At 45.7% G+C, this 22335-nt stretch overlaps 1 protein-coding gene across 1 annotated transcript in view; it reads right to left on the bottom strand.

The window, feature by feature from the left end:
* The window catches only part of T265_08398 (hypothetical protein), a gene marked incomplete at both ends in the record, with an annotated part of 80381 nt that extends 59506 nt beyond the window's left edge, over window positions 1-20875 (bottom strand). Inside the window, 8 exons of the mRNA XM_009174192.1 lie at window positions 7270-7342; window positions 8300-8444; window positions 9776-9850; window positions 10259-10379; window positions 11081-11170; window positions 20445-20523; window positions 20563-20680; window positions 20714-20875. Of these exons, the coding sequence (XP_009172456.1) occupies window positions 7270-7342; window positions 8300-8444; window positions 9776-9850; window positions 10259-10379; window positions 11081-11170; window positions 20445-20523; window positions 20563-20680; window positions 20714-20875 (863 nt within the window). The remainder of the gene's footprint in view (window positions 1-7269; window positions 7343-8299; window positions 8445-9775; window positions 9851-10258; window positions 10380-11080; window positions 11171-20444; window positions 20524-20562; window positions 20681-20713) is intronic.
* Between the last annotated feature and the right edge of the window lie 1460 nt (window positions 20876-22335).

Genomic DNA, 22335 nt, shown 5'->3' with positions numbered 1-22335 from the left:
CCGAAAGTGACCGATTCCAGGATGGCGGACGGACTTGGCAGGCCTATTCTGACAACCTAATAATAATTGTACACTTGTAACACTCTTTCATCATCATCGTCATCAGTGGGTTGTTGAGCGTTTGTTTCCCATCATTAAAAATAATTAATAATAATCGTTCGGCTGTAACACCCAAAGGAGGCGCGAGACGGGGGATACTATCCGATTGCCCAAGCCTACACAGAAGCAACCCAGATGCCAATGTTGGGTTCAAACCACGTACCACTTGGTCAATAACTTCGAACTAATGTCTGACAACCAAAAGGCCACAGACGATAGGTTGGAGTGTTGTAGACAAAGTTCAATTATCGCTGTGTTAATTTCGGATGGGTAAAACAATGTGGAAAAACGCTGTGCATTCTTGGATGAAAAATGGACTGAGCTCAAGATAAACTATCGCCAGACAGGAGTCACCATTCCACTTCACCACCACGTACGGTTGTCTTCGATGGGCAAACAACCTGAAAAGAGTCACTTCATGACAAGAGTCATATAACCCTATCTTCAAATCCTTACCTCGAGCGCTATCCTTTACTGAAAAAATTGCTACATCACGATAAAGAATACGTAGTGTAACAGTTTTGCTTTGACTGATAGAATGACAAACGACCGTTGCGGTCAATAATAATGGCGTACAGCTCATCTGTCGGGCATGGGACTACTACTATCAGTTGAGGACGGAAAACAAAACTGCAAAAAATTCATCGCCGCTCACCCTGGTGGTACCGCCCTCCAACACGCCCCTAATGAACCCAGGAAGAGACGTACCGCCCTAGTTGATGATCATTTTCGTCAGTAACAACAATGGTCTCACCAGACAGGTTAGCAATAAGTAAGTGATGAATTTCAATCAGTGACGCAACCAACTGCATTTTCGTTGAGTGTCCCTAAATCTCACCGGACCACTCAAATATTAATAGTCTGATTAGGTTATCGCCCCTAACAGAGGCTAGCCCTCCAATGCCAGGCGGACGAGAAAGATGAGAACGAAACTGATACACTCCATGACCAACTGGTTTACAAGAAAAAACAAATCTAGTTACAGCCATCCCTGACTAGACTATAATCGCTTATGTTTAAAAAGCCAAGTGCAAAAAAGCAGTTTATTGGAGAAAGAAGAGCTACGACATTCGTTTATCGACAAAAATTTTTAAGCACAGCATTTCTGAATGAACAGAATTATTTCAGCGCCTTAAAACTGACACCTCGCGAGATCATCGGATAGGCGCTGTTCAAGAGCTTCTATCAGTTTTGTGTTCTACTTAATCACTAGATTGTATGCAAGTACAAACGTACGAAGTACATTCATTTGCAAATTAAGTTGGTGTGGACCGGAGACTAAACTAAATTCCAGCTGAACCCCTCGCTCAAGATACTTTTCAACTGAATTTGCTATACAAAGGTCGACTCATTTTCCAGTTGGCGCAAGGTTCGGGATATCGATGTAGATTTTCGTAACGGACCATACTATGGGGGACGTTGAAGTGGTACAGTGAGGAAGTTGGCTTCACAAGCGAAGGGAGATAGTTAAACGTGGATTAACAAACACATCGGCATGTGCAGTTGGGAGCTTGTACGCCGGCTGAAAAATGGCCAACTGATTTTAAGACAGAGTGGGAAAATAGCCAAGCTACCAAAGTGATGCTAACAGCCTAAATCATCCAGTGTTAGTGTGCATAACAGGAAAGGAAGTTGGGTATGTGACACAGAGCTGGACTGAACGCGGGTGCACTAAGCGGCATCAAGACAGCATTAAGGTGACGATTTCACATTCTATGAATTGTACGTCATGCAAGCCCTTGCGAAACTCTGACAGGAACATCCATCATGAATTTAGGGAAATTCTGGCGATGGTGCATAATTGGAATATTCCAAAACACAGCCCAACAACAAACAGACTAGTCCTTAAGCGCGACGCTAGTTGCGCTATAGCCCCCTGGACAGACTGTTTGGAGTAACGGATAGTGATCTCTCCCGAGAGATAGCCGAGAAAAAAACGAAAAATACGGGTCTTGATTTGTGACTCACACATCTTTCTTTCTCTATAAATGCTTTGTGGTTTACGTCGAAATTGAGATCAAACACTCACAAGTTTCATCTATTCTTATCTCCGATCATCTACGGACTGATTCGAACGGAAACTACATCTAACTGTAGATAACCGACCATCACAACAGTTGAATGAAAGTGAAGGGAAGGAAAAAATACAGGTTGGTATCAGAAATCGCCATAAAGTCTGCAAGAGCCTATGTGTGAAATAATCCAGACCCGTTTAAGTCAAGAAAATAGAGTGCCTAATTTACCACTGCTCCATGCTTCGCACGCAGTCCATACCAGCAAGCCAAACCAGAATACCTATCTGATTTCCGTTATCGAAAAAAAACGCATGAAATACAGGGTGGATGGCTTTCGGTTTCCTCTGATAGGGATTGTAATAGAATTTTTCACAAAACATCTTCAGATAGTCTGTGGTTCAAGCTGAGATGTGGTTTATTCAAAGAGGAAAACTGGAAAGACCATTTGTCCAGGTAGGTTGGATTCAGTCCCTTTCAACCGGGTTTTCGCTGGGCAAGGATACCAAAAGGCTAGTTATCAGAAATGAGACCTTCACGGAGGAGACACTGGTTGGCTGAGCAAGACTAGCTTTCTGTTTGAATCATGTGTTTGAAAAACGATGTGCATACCCATGATCTGTAACTTTTGGCAGCATTTATGTGAAAGAATATCGAGTATTCCAACGAGTGCTACACTATCCACTAGCCGAATGAGCAGCGAAAATGGTGTAAAAAGCAATCCACAATAAGGAAAAATGTAGGAAATTATTTGCTGACGAACACGACCAAGTGGCTAACGTTGGGACCGATAACAAAGGTGATTTCCGGAGAAAACTCTACAAGTACACTATTGTGGATAGCATTGACGAAAACATTGCGTCGGGAAAACGAAAAAATAATCACCGTTCCCCTCTGGCATTCCGTGAAACAATTTGTTTACGTGTTATCATGTAATATTGGCTGTTTATCAGTGGGTTCGATTTCGCACCGAACGTCATCCGTGCATGGCATCAACAAAACAAAAAGCGGAGAACACATCTTTGTTGGTGAATAGATGTCTTTGTGGAACTATGGGTTTCGCCAAAATGAACTTTGATGCGAATCAGATGACGAGAAACAGTCCAGTAAAATAAATTAGAGTTTATTGCACTAACATTCAAGTATTGGTTAACAAGGTAACGAAAACCAAAATCAACAGGCAGGGCAATCTGAATCATCATTCGGCATTGACCAAGTCTGCTAGTTGAGAGACCTCACCGCTATAAAATAGGTCAACAAAGTAAGTTATTCACTTGGCCTGCTTTCGCGTCAAAAGGGAAGCGGCATCCAGAAAAAAATCACTGATTTTTTGCAAAAACTTTATTAAGTTCAAATACCCCGGTTTCCAGTCAATCTAACATTACTAGTTTCAAGTATTACTTGAAGAAGTTGCTTTGATTCTACTTATCTATTCCTCTCCTACAAACCAACGAATAAAACATTTGGTGCACGAGAAAACAAACCAGATTCGCTTTTATCGGATCATCTTTTAACTTGGATATTAGCATATTTGATTGATCTGACGATCCATCAGGATTCTTCGGATCGCGGAACTGGGTCCATATGGCTGCGTTGGGTTTGGAGGGCTTTTGGATACACTAGTGTTGTGATCAAAACCGGGTGCTTTTTTTCTTGTGACGCGGTTTCAGCACGTTCGCTTAGGAAGGCTTTACTAAGTAACCGAACATTAAAGAGCTACCTTAGACCTAGAATATGGACACTTAAAGGTACTGGTCTGTGTGCAAAAACGTTACAAGTAAACAGTAATCCTGCTAATTGAATCTCTCGAAAAAGAGACTACTTCTAGGATGAATCCACAAGCGCACTTTTATTGGCCACGACTTTTAGAGACCCGATGTCCCCATTAATATGATCCACCAGCAAGCGGGACCCTTTACGGGATGGATCAGAGTGTGGGAGGTGGGGTTAGGGTTGCGCAAAAGGTTAGGATGACGTCATTGGAAGTGATGTTCGTCACGACTGATAACGTTTGGTTCAAGAGTGAGCTCGGTGCGAGGGTTGAAGGATACCGGAGTTTGGGAAATGAACCAGACCGAGATCGCTCGGAAGAAGATAAAGCAAAGATGAATGATGGTTTAGGCAGAAGCTTGGTTTGGAAACATACACCTTGCTCTTGTGCATGATATGGTGTTAGAAAGCACTCAAATCCCCCTACCGGGCGAAATACTAACGAACATCTTTTTTGTCTAGACGGAACACACTACACATTGGACCACTGAAAACCTCTCGAATATCACACTAACTGGAACATGGGGCGGCCTGATGCAGCTGATTCAGTTGAAGCGGACCATCACCAACAAGAGATTCATCTGGATTCCGTTGAGCCACCCATCAAAACTAAATTCATGTGCAAATGAGAGTATTTGCCGCAATCTTTCTTTCAATATCTCTTCTGCCTTCCGTCTAAGGATTAAAAAATCTGGAAAACAAATTTCCCAATTAATTGGATTGGTTTCCTCATAAAAAACAAATAGTTCGATTTGTGACGAGGAACGTGCCCTGGGGTTTCTAGACCCTATCAAAGTCGTCATAAGTTGAAAGTGCTGAGATGGGAATACAAGACTAAGTTTTTCGAATTTGAGTGTGACTGAACTCCCTAGCTGCAATCAGTTTTCAGTATCGATCAAAGGTGGCTTCGCATCGTCACAACAACATTGCACTGTAATCCCAAAACTGACCATGAAGCCGGATGGCAGCTGAACATGAAGTTGGATAGCCAGGGTAGTGTTAATAGCACGCTTATGCCGTGCACTCCGTATGGGAACAGCAGCACAAACTTTCAGTAACTAGTACATGTATGACCTTGACCTTACTCCATATCCCGCTGCTTTCCTGCCATTTGTTTTGTTTTAACTCGTTTGCTTAGTTGTGTACGTACACCTTACCCGAACCTTCGGATCACAATGCAGTCCACAGCATAGCCAAATAAGACTATAGCAGGGGTTCTGATTTTATCATGAGAAAAACAAGCCGATAAAGAGCCCGTGAAATCGAATACAGACCCGTATTAAGCTGGCACGCAGACGCGGGCTATGAGTAGGAACTGGTAGATTCACTAGGGAAGGATGCAACAATAAGTGATGGGAGTGAAAGTCCGATGCTCAGACAGCTTGGTTAGTCAGTAAGGGCACAACTTATCAATCGACAGTGTCCTTATTCGTGAGTGCCATCAACCCACCGTTTTTTAAAGCTTGTAGCCTATGTAGCCTTCATGAGATGCAGTTTCTTTGCGTGAATTTGCGGTGACATCTCTGCACAGTAGTCAGCGGAAGTTGAAAAAGCGCACCAACGACCATCTGACAGTCGCTCAGCAGGTGCGTTAATAGTGGGAGGATAAGGAATCTTAGTCACTTGGACAATACTGTTATCGAAAATCCATCATCTAATTCAGTGGTACTCGTACTCTTCTCTCGAAATATTCACAGATGTTCCTCATCGACCAGGATCTAATGAGCAAACGCCTCTAGGGACCAAGTAACCCCTTTAAGAAGCGTTGTGGATCATCCCAAAAGGTACGTGATTAAGTTCTCCGTTTACAGTTGTCAATGAATCAATCATTTATCAGCTATAAACCGTGTACCATAGACACATGGGTTCCAGCTGCTACAGTTTCGATCACCGGAGAACGGGAGTGCGGGAGATTGGGTCAAGCCTTGAAGGCGATGACATGTTCAGTTAGTCCGGGAATCGAGTAGCTACGCAGTGAAAGCGATAACTTTGATGCATGAGCACCATTGACTGCGCGATTGAGCCATTTCTGTCAGTATCATTAACCATTGGTTAGTGTTTTCGTATTTCCTTGCCAGGTCGCTTCTACTCAGCACAGGGCTGGACGAAAACAGCTCTGCGAAGCAGATGGTCTTCTTTTCCCACCAGACCTGACCAATAGTTCGGAGACACCGATGGTCAAACACTGACATCTTTCGTATGTCCTCTGCGCGTAGGGGCCACGTTTCTGATTCATAAAGCAGTATGGATCACGCCACCGCAGTGTAAACTCTTCCCCTGACAGACAAACGGTTAGAGATGTGACGTTTCGCTAAAAGCATCTGGACCGTCTCTGTTCATAACTGAAGGAAAACAGATATGCAAAGTAACTGGTCCGTTGGCATACGAAATAAGTAGCCTACGGAGTATGAGGGAGTCACATGCGCGTTGGTTCTTCCAATAGCTATTCGGCTCTTCTCCGAACTGTTGACTATATGTTAACGGTTAAACGATAAAGTTAGCAGTCATGTTTAGAAAACAGTACAAGGCGTACCCCATAGACTGTAGATTTTATCATGCAAACTACGATACGCTGTGTATGTGCCAGAGTACCTTCCCGGTTTGAGAAGCGATCTGGGCTTTAGCCATGGGATTGGTAGAGTAAAAAACACACTAAACCAATTTGTTCCAGATGTTGACAAGAGGTTCGGGTTTCGAATGTGGTGCTTTACATCTTGCACCTCAACCGGTGTATGTAGCCAAATGGAAAAAATGTCATCACTACATTGACAACAGAATTATTGAGAAAGAGAAAAAGGGACGAACACCACTGGCTGCGGTAAGCTTATAAACGGTAACCCCATGTGCACCCACAGTAAAGAGTTAAAATAAACCGAGTGAGATCAACAAATCCTTCCGTAATGTCCCCCAACTCACGGAGACAGAAATCTACAGATTAAGGGATTCATCACAAGTGCCCCTTGAAATGAATGCGACTGCGATGTCAGTCCAACAATCTAAGAATCCTGAACTTAGGGATCCGATCAGATATGAACGATGCTTTGAAGGTAAGCTGAAAGTTGCTAATCTAATAAGCAAAAACCATGGTCTCATAAAAGTCACTTATCACGGAATTCGACCAGGCCAAAAAGTGTATGCTGAGAAGCAAGTTCGTTTACGAATGAAATTTACAAACTAGTTAACACTCAAAAGTGTCAGACGGCGAGGAAAAATGCCACGTGGTAACACTATCACGTAGTGCAAGTTGCCCACCGTTGAGGGCTGTCAAGTATATGGTCACAATCCTAGTTTTTACACTTGCATAAATGACACGAATCAGCTGCTTGAGCACACGGGGGGTGAACCGAACAGAACAACAAACAAACAAATAAAAGCGCGGTTGACGTACCCGCCAATCGAAGGTGTCAGTGTCAAAAGCTGGTTCTGATTCAACTTCAGTACAGTCAACTTTTTCAGTTGGCCTGGAAACAGAGCGGCAGATCAACAATGGTTCGAGAATTAACGGATGGATAGGTGGAGAGAAAAATCAAGTCGGTGAGGAACAAGGTAATCAGTTGACTGCTGTGAAGTTGTCTATGGAAACCCCTGAGTGGGAGTTGTGTAAGTTCAGCTCAAAACATACTACTTCGCTAGAAACAAACTTCCGTGGCATTTGTCATATAGACCGAAACTGATCGAAGTGCTGTATCACACTGAGCACTTCAGTGTGCTAAGCGCATGATGAAAACATAAGTGAAATTCACTGGATATACCACATCGAATCAAACTATGGACAACTACAGAATGTTATTTGGGTGCAATCTGGGGGCGACTCAACAGTAATGCAGGTTTCCAGTCGACCTAAAGCGGACATTACATGGTTCGAATTCTAAACTCTCCCGATGTATGTCTGCAAATTCAAGATTAGTCCAACACACCGTTATCCGAAAAGCATGTCAGAAGCACTAGAGTGAACACTCCAGGAAAATTGACAGACGGCAGGTGTCACAAGTAGATCAATAGTTCACGGCTGCCAGCAAGTGAAATCCATCAATACGTTCACAAATGCACACATTCCTCTGAAAAATGTGCAGTACACAGAAGACGATAAAGAATATCGCGATTTAACCAGTCAGTGGAGCAAACAAATAAAAAGAGTGAAACAGCTGCGGCATGCGACCCGAAAGAAAACAGGGGGATCGTGATAGTATCAAGTTGCTAAAGTCCATCCATACTTGAAAGATGGTTTCAGACCAGAAATCTTGTGCCGTAGATCATGAGCCATATTGAGTTGTGTGGCAATACATTAGTGAGGCTTTTTCACGAGGTTCTCAAACGTGTTAAACGATAGTTTGGAAGGAAAATCACGACGAAATGGACTGTAAGCGGAATTGGGGAAAAGCAGGCAAAATACTGAGAGGATTTTGTAAACTACTTACCGAACGTGTTTGGCAAACAGTTCAGATTGTTTTGCGACAAATTCAAATCGCACAACGATACCATACCACCTATCTCATCCGGAAGAGCGTTGATCGCGTTCTCGGACAAATCCAGTTGCTGCAATCGCTGCATGTTGCCAACTTCCTACAAAAGAAAACGGGCGAGAAAAATGCGCATTCAGTAACCGCGAACGAAATGAATAATGGCAGTCAGAAAAAAGGGCCATGAACGTGCACACACACACACACACACACAAGCAAACAAACAAGGACAGTTTGGAAAAGCCGTACAAGGGGAAAGCAGTAGAATAGAGCATAGTCAGCCCAGTTGTTTTCGTACGATCGTCAGGCGCCGAGCCAAAACACAACAACGACAACAACAACAACAACAAAGAACAAACGTGTGCACTAACTAGGCAGCGAGAGAGTAACCCAATCATCTCGTGTGAGGTAAGAAGGTTGTACTAGGCGGAACTTGGGTCATTCTTAATGCAAGTCTACGGTTATGGCCAGAAAAGCGAGTATAGGATTGTCACTTGACGACTACTCAACCAAACGAAATATGATGGTAAAACGGGAAAAAGAAGGATCCGGTTCAAATAGTTGCTAGAATTGCGCCTGAAGTGCTATGGAATCAGTTCACAGCCGAAATCTAGAGGATTCTGTGGATATCCCACATAGATTGTTCCAGCTGCATGATTGCCATGCGCTGAATGATGGACGAACCTGGAGCACTCTTATTCTGATTACTTATTATTTGAGGCAATTAGACCAATTGTGAATTGACTTAAAACCTACCTACAGTAGTATGTTCCTATAGGACAAGTGTCTCCAAGAGTGACTGATCTAAGTCGGGTAGGTGTTGGGGCCCATAGCTGAATGTGATACGGCTTCAGGACATCGGTAACCCGCTGAAAATCATCTAAGGGTCATTGAGGTTTGTTGGTTCCACCAACGCAATAACTTGAATCCATGCAACGCGGTAGTTATACATGACACAGCATGACCAAAATTTAACTTTGTTCCATTGAGGGATTCCACTGAGGATTCGATATGTGGTAGACTTCGTATCTCTTGTATCCCAATTGCGACTAGACAGGCAGCAGGTGGACTGAGAACAGTTGAAAAGTATTCGCATCATGGTTGTTGGGTTCCAAAGGCACTTTAATGGTAGAGCAGCAGATCAAACATAGAGCTTTGAAACCGCTTCATATCTTCCGTTTAGACACCTCCACTCACAGCGCGCAGATTCCCTGGCAGTCATAACATGTAGCCTGAAATCACAGTATGCCCAATTACAGTTGGGCGGCACCGACCTGAAGGTACGACGCTGGTGGCCTACGATCGCTGAATACAAGTCAAATGGACATTGCCCCGTACAAAAGGAACATTTCGTACCACTCCCCCTTGGAGCGAACTTGCTTCGGAGGGATCTCCGCTACGGGATTAAGGTAATGAAGAAAACGAGGGGCTTACCGGCGGCAAGGCTTTCAGTTCATTATCATCCATCCACAGTTCGGTCAGGTTGACCAACTGCCCAAGAACGGTAGGCTGTCAAGCAAAGTTACGACAAAAGAGAAACATAGCGAGTGGTAAAACAAGACAGTGTGTAGAAAGAAAACGGAAATGTAAAAAAAACAGCTATGAGGAATGGTTCCAGACATATTTGTCCGTAAACCTGAGTGTCCGTCCATCTGAAGGTCCGGGAACAAAGTAACTGGAAAATTTGTTCATATTCAACCCCACAACATGCATTAACAGGAAAACCTTTGGCATCAAACCCCGGCGCGTTTAGTGACGACGCTGTGGTAAACCCGAATATGCGTGCAGCGATAGAATTGACAGAATAAATTTGTGAGAACAATCCTAGTCGAAGACTTAGTGGCCGGGAAATAACGTGCCCACGAATTTCAAAGCCATCCTACTGGGTGTTGCAGCCCCAGTGATACCACTACTCACCATCTCTTGGAATTCATTCGAACCCAGGTCGAGGAACTCAAGGCGAACCAATTGCGCGAAAGAGTCGGGTAGTGACTTGAGACAATTGTCCCGGAGTTCACACTTCTCAAGTAAGTGGAGTCTGGAAACAAAGCGGGGTGGAGTAGCATAGGTTAGATCGAAGGAATTCCGGGAACAATGCCACTCTGAGTGTGAATGCGTAAGTCTTCAACAAAATTGACGTAGTGTGCGAATGTTTAGTCCTCTTGGTCTACAGATATGGCACAATGAACTGACAGTGGAAGTGGCGATGTTGCAAAATATCATCTAAGGATGCTAGAAACAGGCCTTTAGTGAAGCAAGGAGGCGAAATGAGTCAATTGGTTAGGGCGCGAATCTAGCGACCGGAAGACCCGTGGTTCGAACCCGAACTTTGCCTCTCGACTTCCCCTGTCTAGGCTTGGGCAATCTGGCAGTCGCTCAGCCCTCGTGCTTCCTTCGGGTGGCATGGCAGTTAGACACCGGAAGGGTGCTACAGCTGTACGACGTTTTTAGTTAAGCATCATTGAGGGATGTATACATCAATCCGTTATTACTTAATTACTTCACTTACTCAGTCAGCCATACACAATACAATAAAACTACATTGATCCGAGAAAAGGAGAAAAGGGGACAGGCGGACACAGAAGGTGCAGCCACGGATTTTTACCTGTTCTACTCTCCTCACGAATAGTGGGAATTAGGAAAGCTAAGGGATAAAATTTTTAGTATTGGACACTGAGATTAAAGTGGCAGTATAGTCGGAGTGATCAACTTCGAATGAGTAGAGTAAATGAGACTTACTCTCCGAAATCAGTTGGCAGTTCTGTAAGCGAAATATCATTCATGCACAGAATGCGAAGCTTGGAAAGTTGACAAAATCCGGCGGGAAGACTGAAATGTAGTACAGAGTGAAGAGTTTGCATCGATAGACACGTACACAGGGCGGATGGGAGCACGATGACATGGGAAGTCTATATCAGAATACATAGCGAAGTCGGTGAATAAATACCAGGGAATCACACAAAAGTTGGCCCCACCGCGGGTGCCCTTGCTGGAAGAGCTACAATGGTCTTTATAAATTGAAGTACGCGCAATAGCACATTACATACCCTTATGCGGTACTACTCCTGTGGTTGATGAAAAATCCTGTGTACTGATTCTTTGGAGCTTCCGATCAGAAGATACCCCACAAATGAGTTAGAAAGAGACACTATTGTCCAGCCAACCGATTGGGCCAATCAGCAAAGCGTTAAGCATAAAAACCGAAAAGACAGCTGAACCACAAGAACCCAGTTCATATGGACTGCGGATATGTTTGGTACCCAAATAAGCCACTTAACATTATGAACACGGCTTTAAAAAAGATGCTCAACTATCCGTTCCGCTTCATAGCAAAAACACGTGAATTTATTTCCTAGGTTGTCAGTGTGAGCTGTAAAGCCGCTATGTCAGCAGCAATATTTCAACTATGGTAATTTTCGGCCATGTTTCAGGATTTCTTTCGGTGTGGTCTTATCAACCCGAACACAGCGGCCGCGGAAACTAGGAAGTTTCTTATTTCGTGGACATTCTAACAGATAGAAGGATATCTAGAAATTCAGATACAGCTGGCAAGCAGGTGATTGTCAAATAACAAGGCGGTGTCGTCGGAACAGGATAAATTTACTAGTCTTTCGGTAGATGTAATTTCGATACCAAGATGCCCGATCCATTCAAATGTACATTGCACGAATAGATCTACGACAAAGCTGGACAAAGCGAGGGAGATAAATCTTTGCATTACCCTACTAGCCGAATAGAAACTCTCGATCAGTTCATCCTAAGACTTTACCTGACAAAAAGTGTAAGGATGGAGGGCACGAGGCATAAGTACGAGCTCTCCTGGATACTTTGTTCTGACCAAGTACGTATAAGAGAAGTAACCTAGCTACGGACTGAAAAGCCCATTCGATGTAGACAGCCGCAATTGTTGGAGGGCAATATGTTTGACGCCACTTGAGGCAATGCGAAGAGTCAAACAACGCATTCTCTACCTGGACGAAATTCCTCTTGAAGTTCTCGGATTAGCATCTTTGGTGTCCGGTTTAGGTGTCGCAGTACTGTTGAAGCCAGTGGCTGGAATGTGAAAGTTGTAAAGCTTATATCCCTATCGTTGGAAGATTTCCTTCGTGTATTCTTCTTCTACCCTACGCCAACCCCGTTTGAATACTCTCGCCGCGGATTCCGACACTAAGACTAACGGGTTTGTTCACAGTCATCACGCTCAGCTACAGCTTCGAAATGTCTACTTAGCTTTCACCAGTCGGGTCGCCTTACTTGCTGCATACAGCAGGGCGGATAAGCGAAAACATGCTACTTCTGAATTCTCCCTTCTTACACTTTCACGTTTTCCGTCTTCCACCTACCCCCACCCAAACATGAATACTCTCTCCGCAGGTCCCAGCACTAGAACTGACCGTTTTGCTCGCCCTGCATCACACTCAGCTGCAGCTTCTGTACGTCCAACTTCAGTAACAACCCTAAATACTTCTGTCTGTTTTCAAACCCCGAAAGCCTGCCTTCTTAGCGACCTCCAATGTTCGCGGATTGAAGCAAGCAGGTTAACAGGTGGCTCTTGTGTGTGTCCTGGATTTTTCTGCATTGATGTATGTTGTCTGTTAGAAACAAAAACGCAGGACGCAAGAACTGTGATCGAACTGACTTCCACCTCGCTCTCGCCCAGGTTCCAGCTGCGCACCCCTAATGATGCAGGGGCCGCTGCAGCCGCGTATGCTAGGGTGGGTATTGTATCGAATGACTGAGCGGAAGCGTCTCTACTTGATAGGATACACAATGAGAAATCTCTGTGAGGTTCATTTGGCGACATCTGTGAGAAAATATAGAGGAAGTGAGGTCCATTGCACCTTGTTTATTGTCTGCTTACGCCCCCAACTGACTGTAGTTCTGAATCTGCCAAGGAAGCTTCTATGACGCTCTAGGTACCCTTGTACAGCGGTCTACAAGCTCATATATCGTTGTGATTGTCGGTGATATGAACGCCCATGTAGGTAGACTAAGAACTGCTGAGGCCCGATTGTGGTCGTCTTGGACTCAACACGAGACGCACGGACAATGGGGATCACTTACTTCAGATGTGTGCCGATCACAGGCTGTTCCTTTGCAGTACGAATTTCCGGAACAGCGGAAATCGCTTGACAACGTGGTGTCCACCAACAAACCAGTCCCGAATCCAAATAGACCAGATCGCCGTCAGTTATCGATGACGAGGATTGATCGCCACCGGCTGCTCCAAAAGCTTCCCTATAAAAAGTGGTGTTAGACAAGGATGTCCGTCCTCTCCATTCTTGTTCAACTTCATCATTGACGAAAAAAAAGGCGAAAGCTGGACGGTCTTCAAAATCCCGGTGTTCAAATTGTCGCTAGTGAGAGACTGTCGATCTGGAGTACGCATATGGCATTGCTCTCATCTTTGAAGACCCCCAAGCCCTGTTGAATAGACTAAACACCATCACACCATCTTTTGGCATGCGCCTTGCACCTTCAAAGTGCAAAGTCATGCTTCAGAACGTGTTATCTGCGAACATATCCCTTATAATTCAAGGAGAAGCATTCGAGGGTATGAAAATTTTTACATACCTCGATAGTTGCATTAGCTCTGACGGAAATGTGTCTGATTAAGTCATTGCGAGAATCTCAAAGGCTCGAATCACGGCTGCTAAGTTGCGTCACCTGTGACGTCAAAAAGACATCACTATATCCTAAGGGTCACGTACTAGGCTACAGTGAGGGCTGCGTTGTTGTACGGGTTCGAGACGTGACCTCTGCGGACAGAAGATGTGAGGCGTCTTCAGGTACTGACCATCGATGCCTTTGAAGAGTGCCTGGTTTTGGATGGTGTCAGCGTGTTAGTAACGAGACTATTAGAAAACGGGTATTTGGTTGTGCGACAGGCACTTCAATTGGGGAAAACATCCAGCATTAGCGCCTATGATGGCTCGATCATGTGCTACGCGTGCCGAAACGCCATTTACCGAGACGAGTGTTGTTCTCCGTGCCTCCTTCAGAATGGCGCAAACCGCGAGGTGGACAACGCGTGACAGAGGGGCGTGAGAATATCACGAAGAGTTTCTGTGTTGTTGGTGTTGTACGCTTTCCAGTATGGTTCCCCGTGACTCCACCTGTGCTTGGCTAGAAACTGTAAAAATGGCGGTTAATCGATGTCAGTGGCGTTCGTGCTGTCAATTTCTTTGCAGATTGTGTGATTGAGCGCTTGGAGGTGAAGGTACCTCAGAGGGCTTGATATAGGCCAGCATTAGGTCCCCTCCCTCACCAACTGTTTTCCTCTTCTTTTCACCTTAGGGCTTTAAATATAATTAGACGAACCTCATGGTTGTACGACAGTGAAGCGTCAGTTTCGACAGTAATGTTGTTGTCTTTGATGATGATGATGATGAGGAGGAGGAGGAGGAGGAAGAAGAAGATTACTTAGCTGCCTTCCATGTTCACACATTGAAGCAAACAGGAAAGCAAGTGGATCTTGCTCGTGCTCTGGAACCTCTGTGCATTCCCGTGCTGTCTGACAAAAACAGAGCCACCTTGTTGTCTTCCAGGTTTCAGCTGCCCACCTCGGGTGGTGCAGAGGCCGTTGTAGCTTGATATGCTGGCGTGGGTATTGTATTGCGCGACTGAGCCGAAACGTCTTTAGCTGATCGGTAATAGTCGCCTCTGCGTAGTTCGTTTGACAAAGTCCAAAAAATCCCGAGAAAATGAGGACTACTGCACATTGTTTACTGTGCCCGCTTACGTCCCAACGAAATTCAAAAATGAATCTGTCAAAGACAGATGCTATGACGCTGATGGTCTAAAAGCTGAGGCACTTTTGTGGTAGGCAGACTAAGAGCTGCTGAGGCCCAAATGAGTGACCATTTTGGTTTGGATACGAGATACAAGGACAATCGATAGTGCCTGCTTCATATGTGTACTGACCACAGGCTGTTCGTTTGCAGTACCGATTTCCGGAATAGCCAGGATACTACAATCATTCCGAGATGCTCAAACCTCCAGATACCCATTCAGTCAATCTGCATAGAAAACGACGACACAAAGGCCATTTATATCGACTGGCAGCCATATCCTGAAGCGTCTCAAGTGGTTCCCATCCTGGTAAGCGTAAAACCGGAAGCACCCAAACGTTTCGTGATTTCGTACGTACCCCTCTGCCAGACCAAGTGTTGGCCAGTTCGCTGCTTTCGCCACTACGAATTGGGCATGGAAAACAGCGCTCTTCGGCAAACGATGTTTCAGGCTATGCAACACGTTCCAACCATTGCAGCTTCTGGTACTGGACGCATTCTTCAATGGACGTAGCCGTTGCACAACCTAAAACTCGCTTTCCAATTGCCTCGTTATGGATTCGCCGACATCAATCCATACGTACCATGGTTCTGAGAAAACTATTGCCGAACACTTGATGGTTGCTCAGTTGCGCCGCTCGAACAGGCCATACAACAAAACAGTCCGCATTGTAGCCTGATACACACGTCCCTTTAGATTCAGTGATATACAGCTTTGACGTCTTAGGTGTCACAAATTAGCAAACGTGGGCTGGGCCTTGCACATTAGTGTATTGACCTCATCTGTCACAGTACGATCAGAACTAATACATCTTCGAAGATACGTAAAACGCACAACAGCTTCGAGTGCCTCCCTCTGGATTGTAAGTAGCGTGCTGTGACCGCATGTTCACGAGCATGACCTTACACTTTGTGGGTGCAGACTACATACCAATGGACGGTATGACTTTGGTCAGTTCATCCGAAAAAAACACCGCCTTCTGTCTGAAGACGAGAACGAAATCGTCTGCCTATTCCAGATCGACAATGGTTTCCTCACTGGCTATTTGAACACCAGGGTTTTAGATACTTTCTAGTGTTCATCTCATGATTTCATCGATCACGAAATTAAATAGGAATGGAGAAAGTGGACATCCCTGACAGACACGGCTTTGTATACGGAAGCTTTCGGAGAGCTCGCCGTATACTCATACGTCTGGAAGTCTGGGGATACAAAGCGCTTATTATGTTCACGAACTTCTGGGGCATTCCTTGGTGGGCAAGCGTATCGAGGAGGACAGGCCGGTCAACTGAGTCAAATGTGCCCAAGAAATCAAAGAACACTAGAATTGTGGGTCGCTTATACGTATGGCGTTGTTCTTTCACCTGACGGAGTGTGAAGATTTGGTCAACGCAACCCTTATCAGGCCATAATCCCGCTTTCTGTCCTCGAGTCAGTGATCCACGAGCCACCACAAGTCAAAAGAAGCACAAATGACGCCAACAGTCTCGTTAAGGCCGGGGCCCAGCTGATCCCCATGTGGTTACCACACCGACTATGAGCCCCTTTTTGAAACTGGGCACTATCACAGACTCCTCGCAATTGTCTGGGACAGTCCCTTTTCCCAAATGCAGGCAAACAGATCAGACAAGTACTGACTGAGGATTTCACCCACACCTTGGTCGGAGATCATCCGGGCCAAAAGCTCGATGTCGCTTCAGAGAACACATGCAGTCATAAACTTCCGAGGCTCCACATTCACCGTCCAGACCGCCGGTCGATGTGTTCCTCATTGTTCAAGATGGTCACTCCATTCTGATCCTTAATGATTTCGCCCACATGGGCTTCCGAGGACCGGTCGCGCGAATCAACTGAAATAATCAAGCATCACCGGCTTTCTGGACCTCTTCGTTTCCTTAGCTTTCCGAATCCGCCAGACTTCACGGTCGGGTCGCACGCTAACTTTTACTAACTAACTCTAACCTCTACTTGACATCTGATAAATCATCGCGTCAAATTATGTTCGGGACCGTCTGGAATATTTCTCCGAGATTTAAGCAGTGTCGCAGTTCGGTCTGATATCCAGTGCTTGATTGAGCCTGGTAGCTCCGTGCCACAGACAAAACTGCAGCACTGTGCAAAGAGGTGGTGATCCAGTCCCAATATGAGTACACATCCGATTGTGGGTAATTCGGAAGACTAGATGATTCTGGTAAATTCGTCTGACATCGGGATCTTCCAGTCTCGTCACTGCCAGACAATTTGTCCACACCATACGCGGCCCTGGTAGACAAATGGAAAGTGATGCCTGCTATGCGTCTGAACGGGTAAGGACGAGTGCATGGTTGGAATCTACAAATGTGTCCCAAAACGAGTGGCCGTCAGTTACTGATCCGTACCGTCGGTGTATAATAGCAATGTGATTTACTTGAGTTCGTGACCGGCACGTCGTTGGAGGACATCATGTGGTCAGACGAATTTGGCTACTTTGGAAGTGGGTACTGCATATAAACAGCGTGCGGTCAGCACACGACTGGAGCAATCGTCCACCACTGTCCGTACGTACCGAGTCCAATCCATGTCAACCACTTGATTGAGCCTCAGATGTGCTACGCCTTCCCACTTGTGCATTCAGATCTCCAGCAACCACAACGAGATCTGAGCTTTAAGGTCGCTGCAACAGTGTTTAAGGCGCTATAAAACTTGCCTATGATGGTGTCAGAGCTACAATCAGTTGGGGCGTAAGTAGACACGATAAACAGACATTGAAGAACATCCCCCTGTAAGAATTTTTCACAGATGTTGCCAGACGAAGATTATCAACAGATACCCAGTCAATCAGAGATGCTTCCGCGCGGTGACTTAGAACGATACCGACCCTTGTACACCCCGCCGCAGTAGCCTCTGGGTAGCCAAAGGTACGCAGCCACATGCAAGTGGAGAGTGATGGAGCGGTTATCTTAACCACTGTGCTTGCACCTTGAATTATTGTTTCCGATGCACAGAAATGCCATGCGAAACCAGTATGAGTGCAAGAGCAGCTTGTTGTCTTGTTTCTTCCAGAGTGCGGACATTGAAAGCGGCTACATAGATTGGGTGCCCAGGGTTGAAGATTGATTTGGAGATGTCGGCGCCATGTGACGAGCAGATGTTGAAAGCAAAACCGATGCAAGACGAACGGAGTCATTAGTCCTACGCCTGTTTTAGTGTCGGTTTATGCCCCAACGGACTGTACTTCTGACGCTGAAGAGGATACTTTCCGTCGAGAGTTATCCAGACTCATTCGTCAAGCAAGAACCACTGACATTGTGGTACTTGCGGGCGATATGATTAGTCTAGTCAGTCGTCCTAGCTCCTTGGAATCCCACCTGGGCAGTAGACTCAGACTTGATGCACGTCGCACAAACAATAGATAGCGACTCCTCTAATTGTGTCTGATCATGGAGTGTTTCTAACTAACTAACTTCCAGTACAAACTTCTGCATTGGATGACCTGGCGGCCACCAGCTGCAAATCCACCGTGCACCTAGCTGGATCAAGTGGCCGTCAGCCACCGGTGGGAAGCTACAACTCCAGACCGTCGTTCCTTCTGAGGCACACAAATGGATTCCAATCACGCCACGGTGCGTGCACGCCTGACATTCCGTTTCCCTTCAGGCCTTCACAAGTTGGATAAAAGTATGTCAACCCACCATCTCCGAAAAACTATCATATCTCAACAGTATCGACCTGAGCTATTCCAATAACTCTCCGCAGTGAATCAATACTGTGGTGGCAGTGGGCATGTGGATGAAGCGTGGCAAAATGTGAAAGGAGCTATGTTAGCGGCGTTCAGTGCTGTCCGTCCGATTCGACCACGACACCACGAGATCGCTACCAATGATTGGTGCCAGGAAATCGACACTAGTAGACAAATCTCTCGATGCTAACTAGCGAAGAGCCGAAGGAAAGACCGAGAGCTTTGGAGGATATCGAAAGAGATGGTGAAGGTTTTTGCCTTGCCCACAGATCCTGGAACAGCGATACTAGTTCCAGCAAACAACGACAGTTGTGTTCCTTGAAAGGCTAAAAGCTGCCGTTGACTCTGTGAACCGTCAGTCTCTGGATCACCAGAGGTGCCCAGTCAGATGTGAGTGGAGAGTGATGGGGCGGTTAGCTCATCATCATCATCACCATTGTCAGCTGTAATAACCGCGTACTCGTCGTACAGTGGTTGTAGCTGTCGCGGTTAGCTCAACCATGCTCAGGCTCAGTTGACCGGGGTAGGCGATGACCGGATAAGTTGTTGGGTGTTACTGCAACTTTCTCCCGCGGTGAGCGGGTATCCCTAACCTTCTCGTACCCTTAATGTCTTTCCCTCGCTGCTGGTTCAATTGTAGCACACTGTACATGCCTAACTGCCATGCCACCCGAAAGTTGCACGAGGGCTACGATACTGCCAGGTTGCCAAAACCTAGACAGGGGAAGCCGAGAGGCAGAGGTCGAGTTCGAAACACGAGCATTCCGGTTAGTAAATTCGCGCTCTAACCATTTGGGCCATCTCCCCGCTGGCTGCAAATTCTTTAGGCTCTATTGCAGCGGTTTCGTCAGTGACAATGGGTGATGTTGGTTTGTAAATATGGAGCGATCATGTTCAAGGGGTTGTCACCTTGTTCAGCCTCACACCTTACACACACTACACAGTGGATGTGAACCCAAACGTTTCCGACTCATTAAACCGACTGTCAGGACGCTAAACCCAATACTAGAGAGCAGATTTTTCGGTAGTGCACGGAGTGCGTGGCGGCCTGTTGTGAGTTCTCATCGACTACGTTCAACCCCGCACACGGTCACATGACCGATTTCTGCTGTACATTCAGTTAGCACGACATCCATACAGCGCAGCGTTAGCTTTCCTTCTAATCCATGTTCAATGTGTTTTCAGTGTCCATCGTACCATTCACAAGTTTCTCTTAGAGCCCCGCATCACGTGGACTTCTTTTCAGAACACAGTCTGCGGCCCTGAAGGGCCTGTAGGGCTCAATGACAGCCGGTGGTCCAAAATGCCCCGTATGTATGTAGAGAAATTCAATCGGACACGAAAAACTTTGGCCTGGGTATCTGAAGAGCCGGACCTCCGTTGCAGGAAACAACAGAATGCACACCGCCCATGAAACACTGGCCAGTGTACAGCGAGCAGGCAGATCGTTTTTGACTTCGCCTAAATAAGTCACACACCACGGCGCAGTCGAGAATGCGCAGGCAACCGGGAATTCTCTAATGAAAACTAGCACTAAGGTTCCAAAATTAACAACACGCGGTGGTCTGTGACGGTAGCAGCTTGCAAACTCACCTGTGCAAGGGATTATTGCTGATATCGACGATTTGTAGCGAGTCACAGAATCGAATGCTTGTAGGTAAAACCGAAATTTCTGTATCGATTTACTCGTAACAGATTATCATTGATTTACCATTGCGACTTATATCCAGTTCAATCAAATGAGAGAACTTTCCAACACCTGGAGGAATTTCTGTTATATCGTTATCACTCAGGGTAAGGTAACGAATGCGCTCCAGTCGGAAGAAATTCTAGCAGAATAAATCACGGACGGAGATTATTACCTTGGGCAGTTCTTTAATCTGGTTCGCGTCCAGACGACACTCTTCGAGGGTACGAAAATTACGCATAACCTCGTCCGGAACATGTTCAAGCTTCGCATGCCTGCGGTCTATGTGGTCGACCTGCTTTCCGCAAGGCTTCACAAACGGCAAACACTTGAACATCTCGTCGCACTACATTCGAAAAGCGCGCCAAATAGATGAGTTCAAATTAAACCGCTCATCGTCCGGCTCTTCGGTCACCGATTCACGGATTGATACACAGGATCGAGGCTATTGCCCAAGTCTCCCGGGTCGGTTTTGTTCTTGTCGGTCAGTGGCTGTCGTTCACCTGAAAGGCACAAGTGAAAAAAGGGTGTAGCACTGCTCTTTATGTTCTCAGCGCGGGGCAGCATGCTCGCCAGCGCGAGGATTCGCATAAATAAATGTCTAATAGTGCTTTAAATTGGGTTCGAGAAGGAGCATGCAAACGGCAAACACTTGAACATCTCGTCGCACTACATTCGAAAAGCGCGCCAAAATAGATGAGTCAAATTAAACCGCTCATCGTCCGGCTCTTCGGTCGGTGCTTTTGACTGTTTTATCTGCGGTTGACCTTTAGGTGCCCGGAAGTAGGCGTGAAACATGAACGCAGATCACTTTAACCCCGAAATACAACCCCTCCAAAGGCCGTCCGGCTTGTCAGATGAAGACTTACTCCAGACCCAAATGCCAATCCTTAGTAAGTGGAATTGATCTGGGGAATGAATCTAGCCATGCGCTAAGGTGGATCCAAAAATGACCCTCTCTTCATCCAATGCTGATTTTACTGAATGACCGGAAAACGTTTCGTCACTTTTGCCTCCGAGTGGCTAGTTCATAAAATAATGCAACTCCCAACTGACCGGATCCACCACCAGCGATCCTCAAAGATTGATATAGTCGTGTTATTTAGAGTTGCTCCACCTGGAGGTAATTAACCAAGAGAAAAGCATTGCAACCTTCACTATGTTAGAGAGGCACTGTAACCTGATGCCCAGCCGTGTGCGCAGATCTGTTCAATGATAATCCGTCCGTCGAGTGTTGACGTTTCCTTGAGTCGTCTCGCAAGTCCCGCCCTGCATGCCCACGGATGCAGTGCGCAATATTTTGAACGGTAAAAGAACATACCGCCAAGAATTCCGAGCAGCGTTCATGTGAACAGACAAGCTATTCGCAAGAAACACCGTCAATGAGACCAGCGCTCAGCGACATGCTCACTTGGCTTACCAAGTCGGGTGAAAATAAACGGGAGTGCCACACGCATATGAACTTAATTAACGGGAAATGGAGATGAAAAAGGATGCCAGTAGTTGAAAGTAAACCAGTGAAATGCAAATCAAATAATAGTTGGCTCGTGTCATTTTCGTGTATGTTACGCGGGCCGAGGCCAAAACACTGTCCAGAAAATTTTCCCATAGGGGTCTTGCTGCAGCTTCAGGACGAAGGAAAAAATAGCGTTTACAGTTTCGTCTATAGGCTTTTCTGCAGGTTTATTATGTGGTTTTATTAGGAGATCTTCCCGACCTATATTTCGTCCATCTCCCTCTTAAACCAGACCGTCTATTGGAGCGCCCTGAATAATAAGCGAACGTTCGTTATATTTC

Source organism: Opisthorchis viverrini, assembly GCF_000715545.1.
Source record: "Opisthorchis viverrini unplaced genomic scaffold opera_v5_216, whole genome shotgun sequence".
NCBI lineage: Eukaryota > Metazoa > Platyhelminthes > Trematoda > Opisthorchiida > Opisthorchiidae > Opisthorchis > Opisthorchis viverrini.
This window is presented reverse-complemented; position numbering and strand designations above follow the sequence as displayed.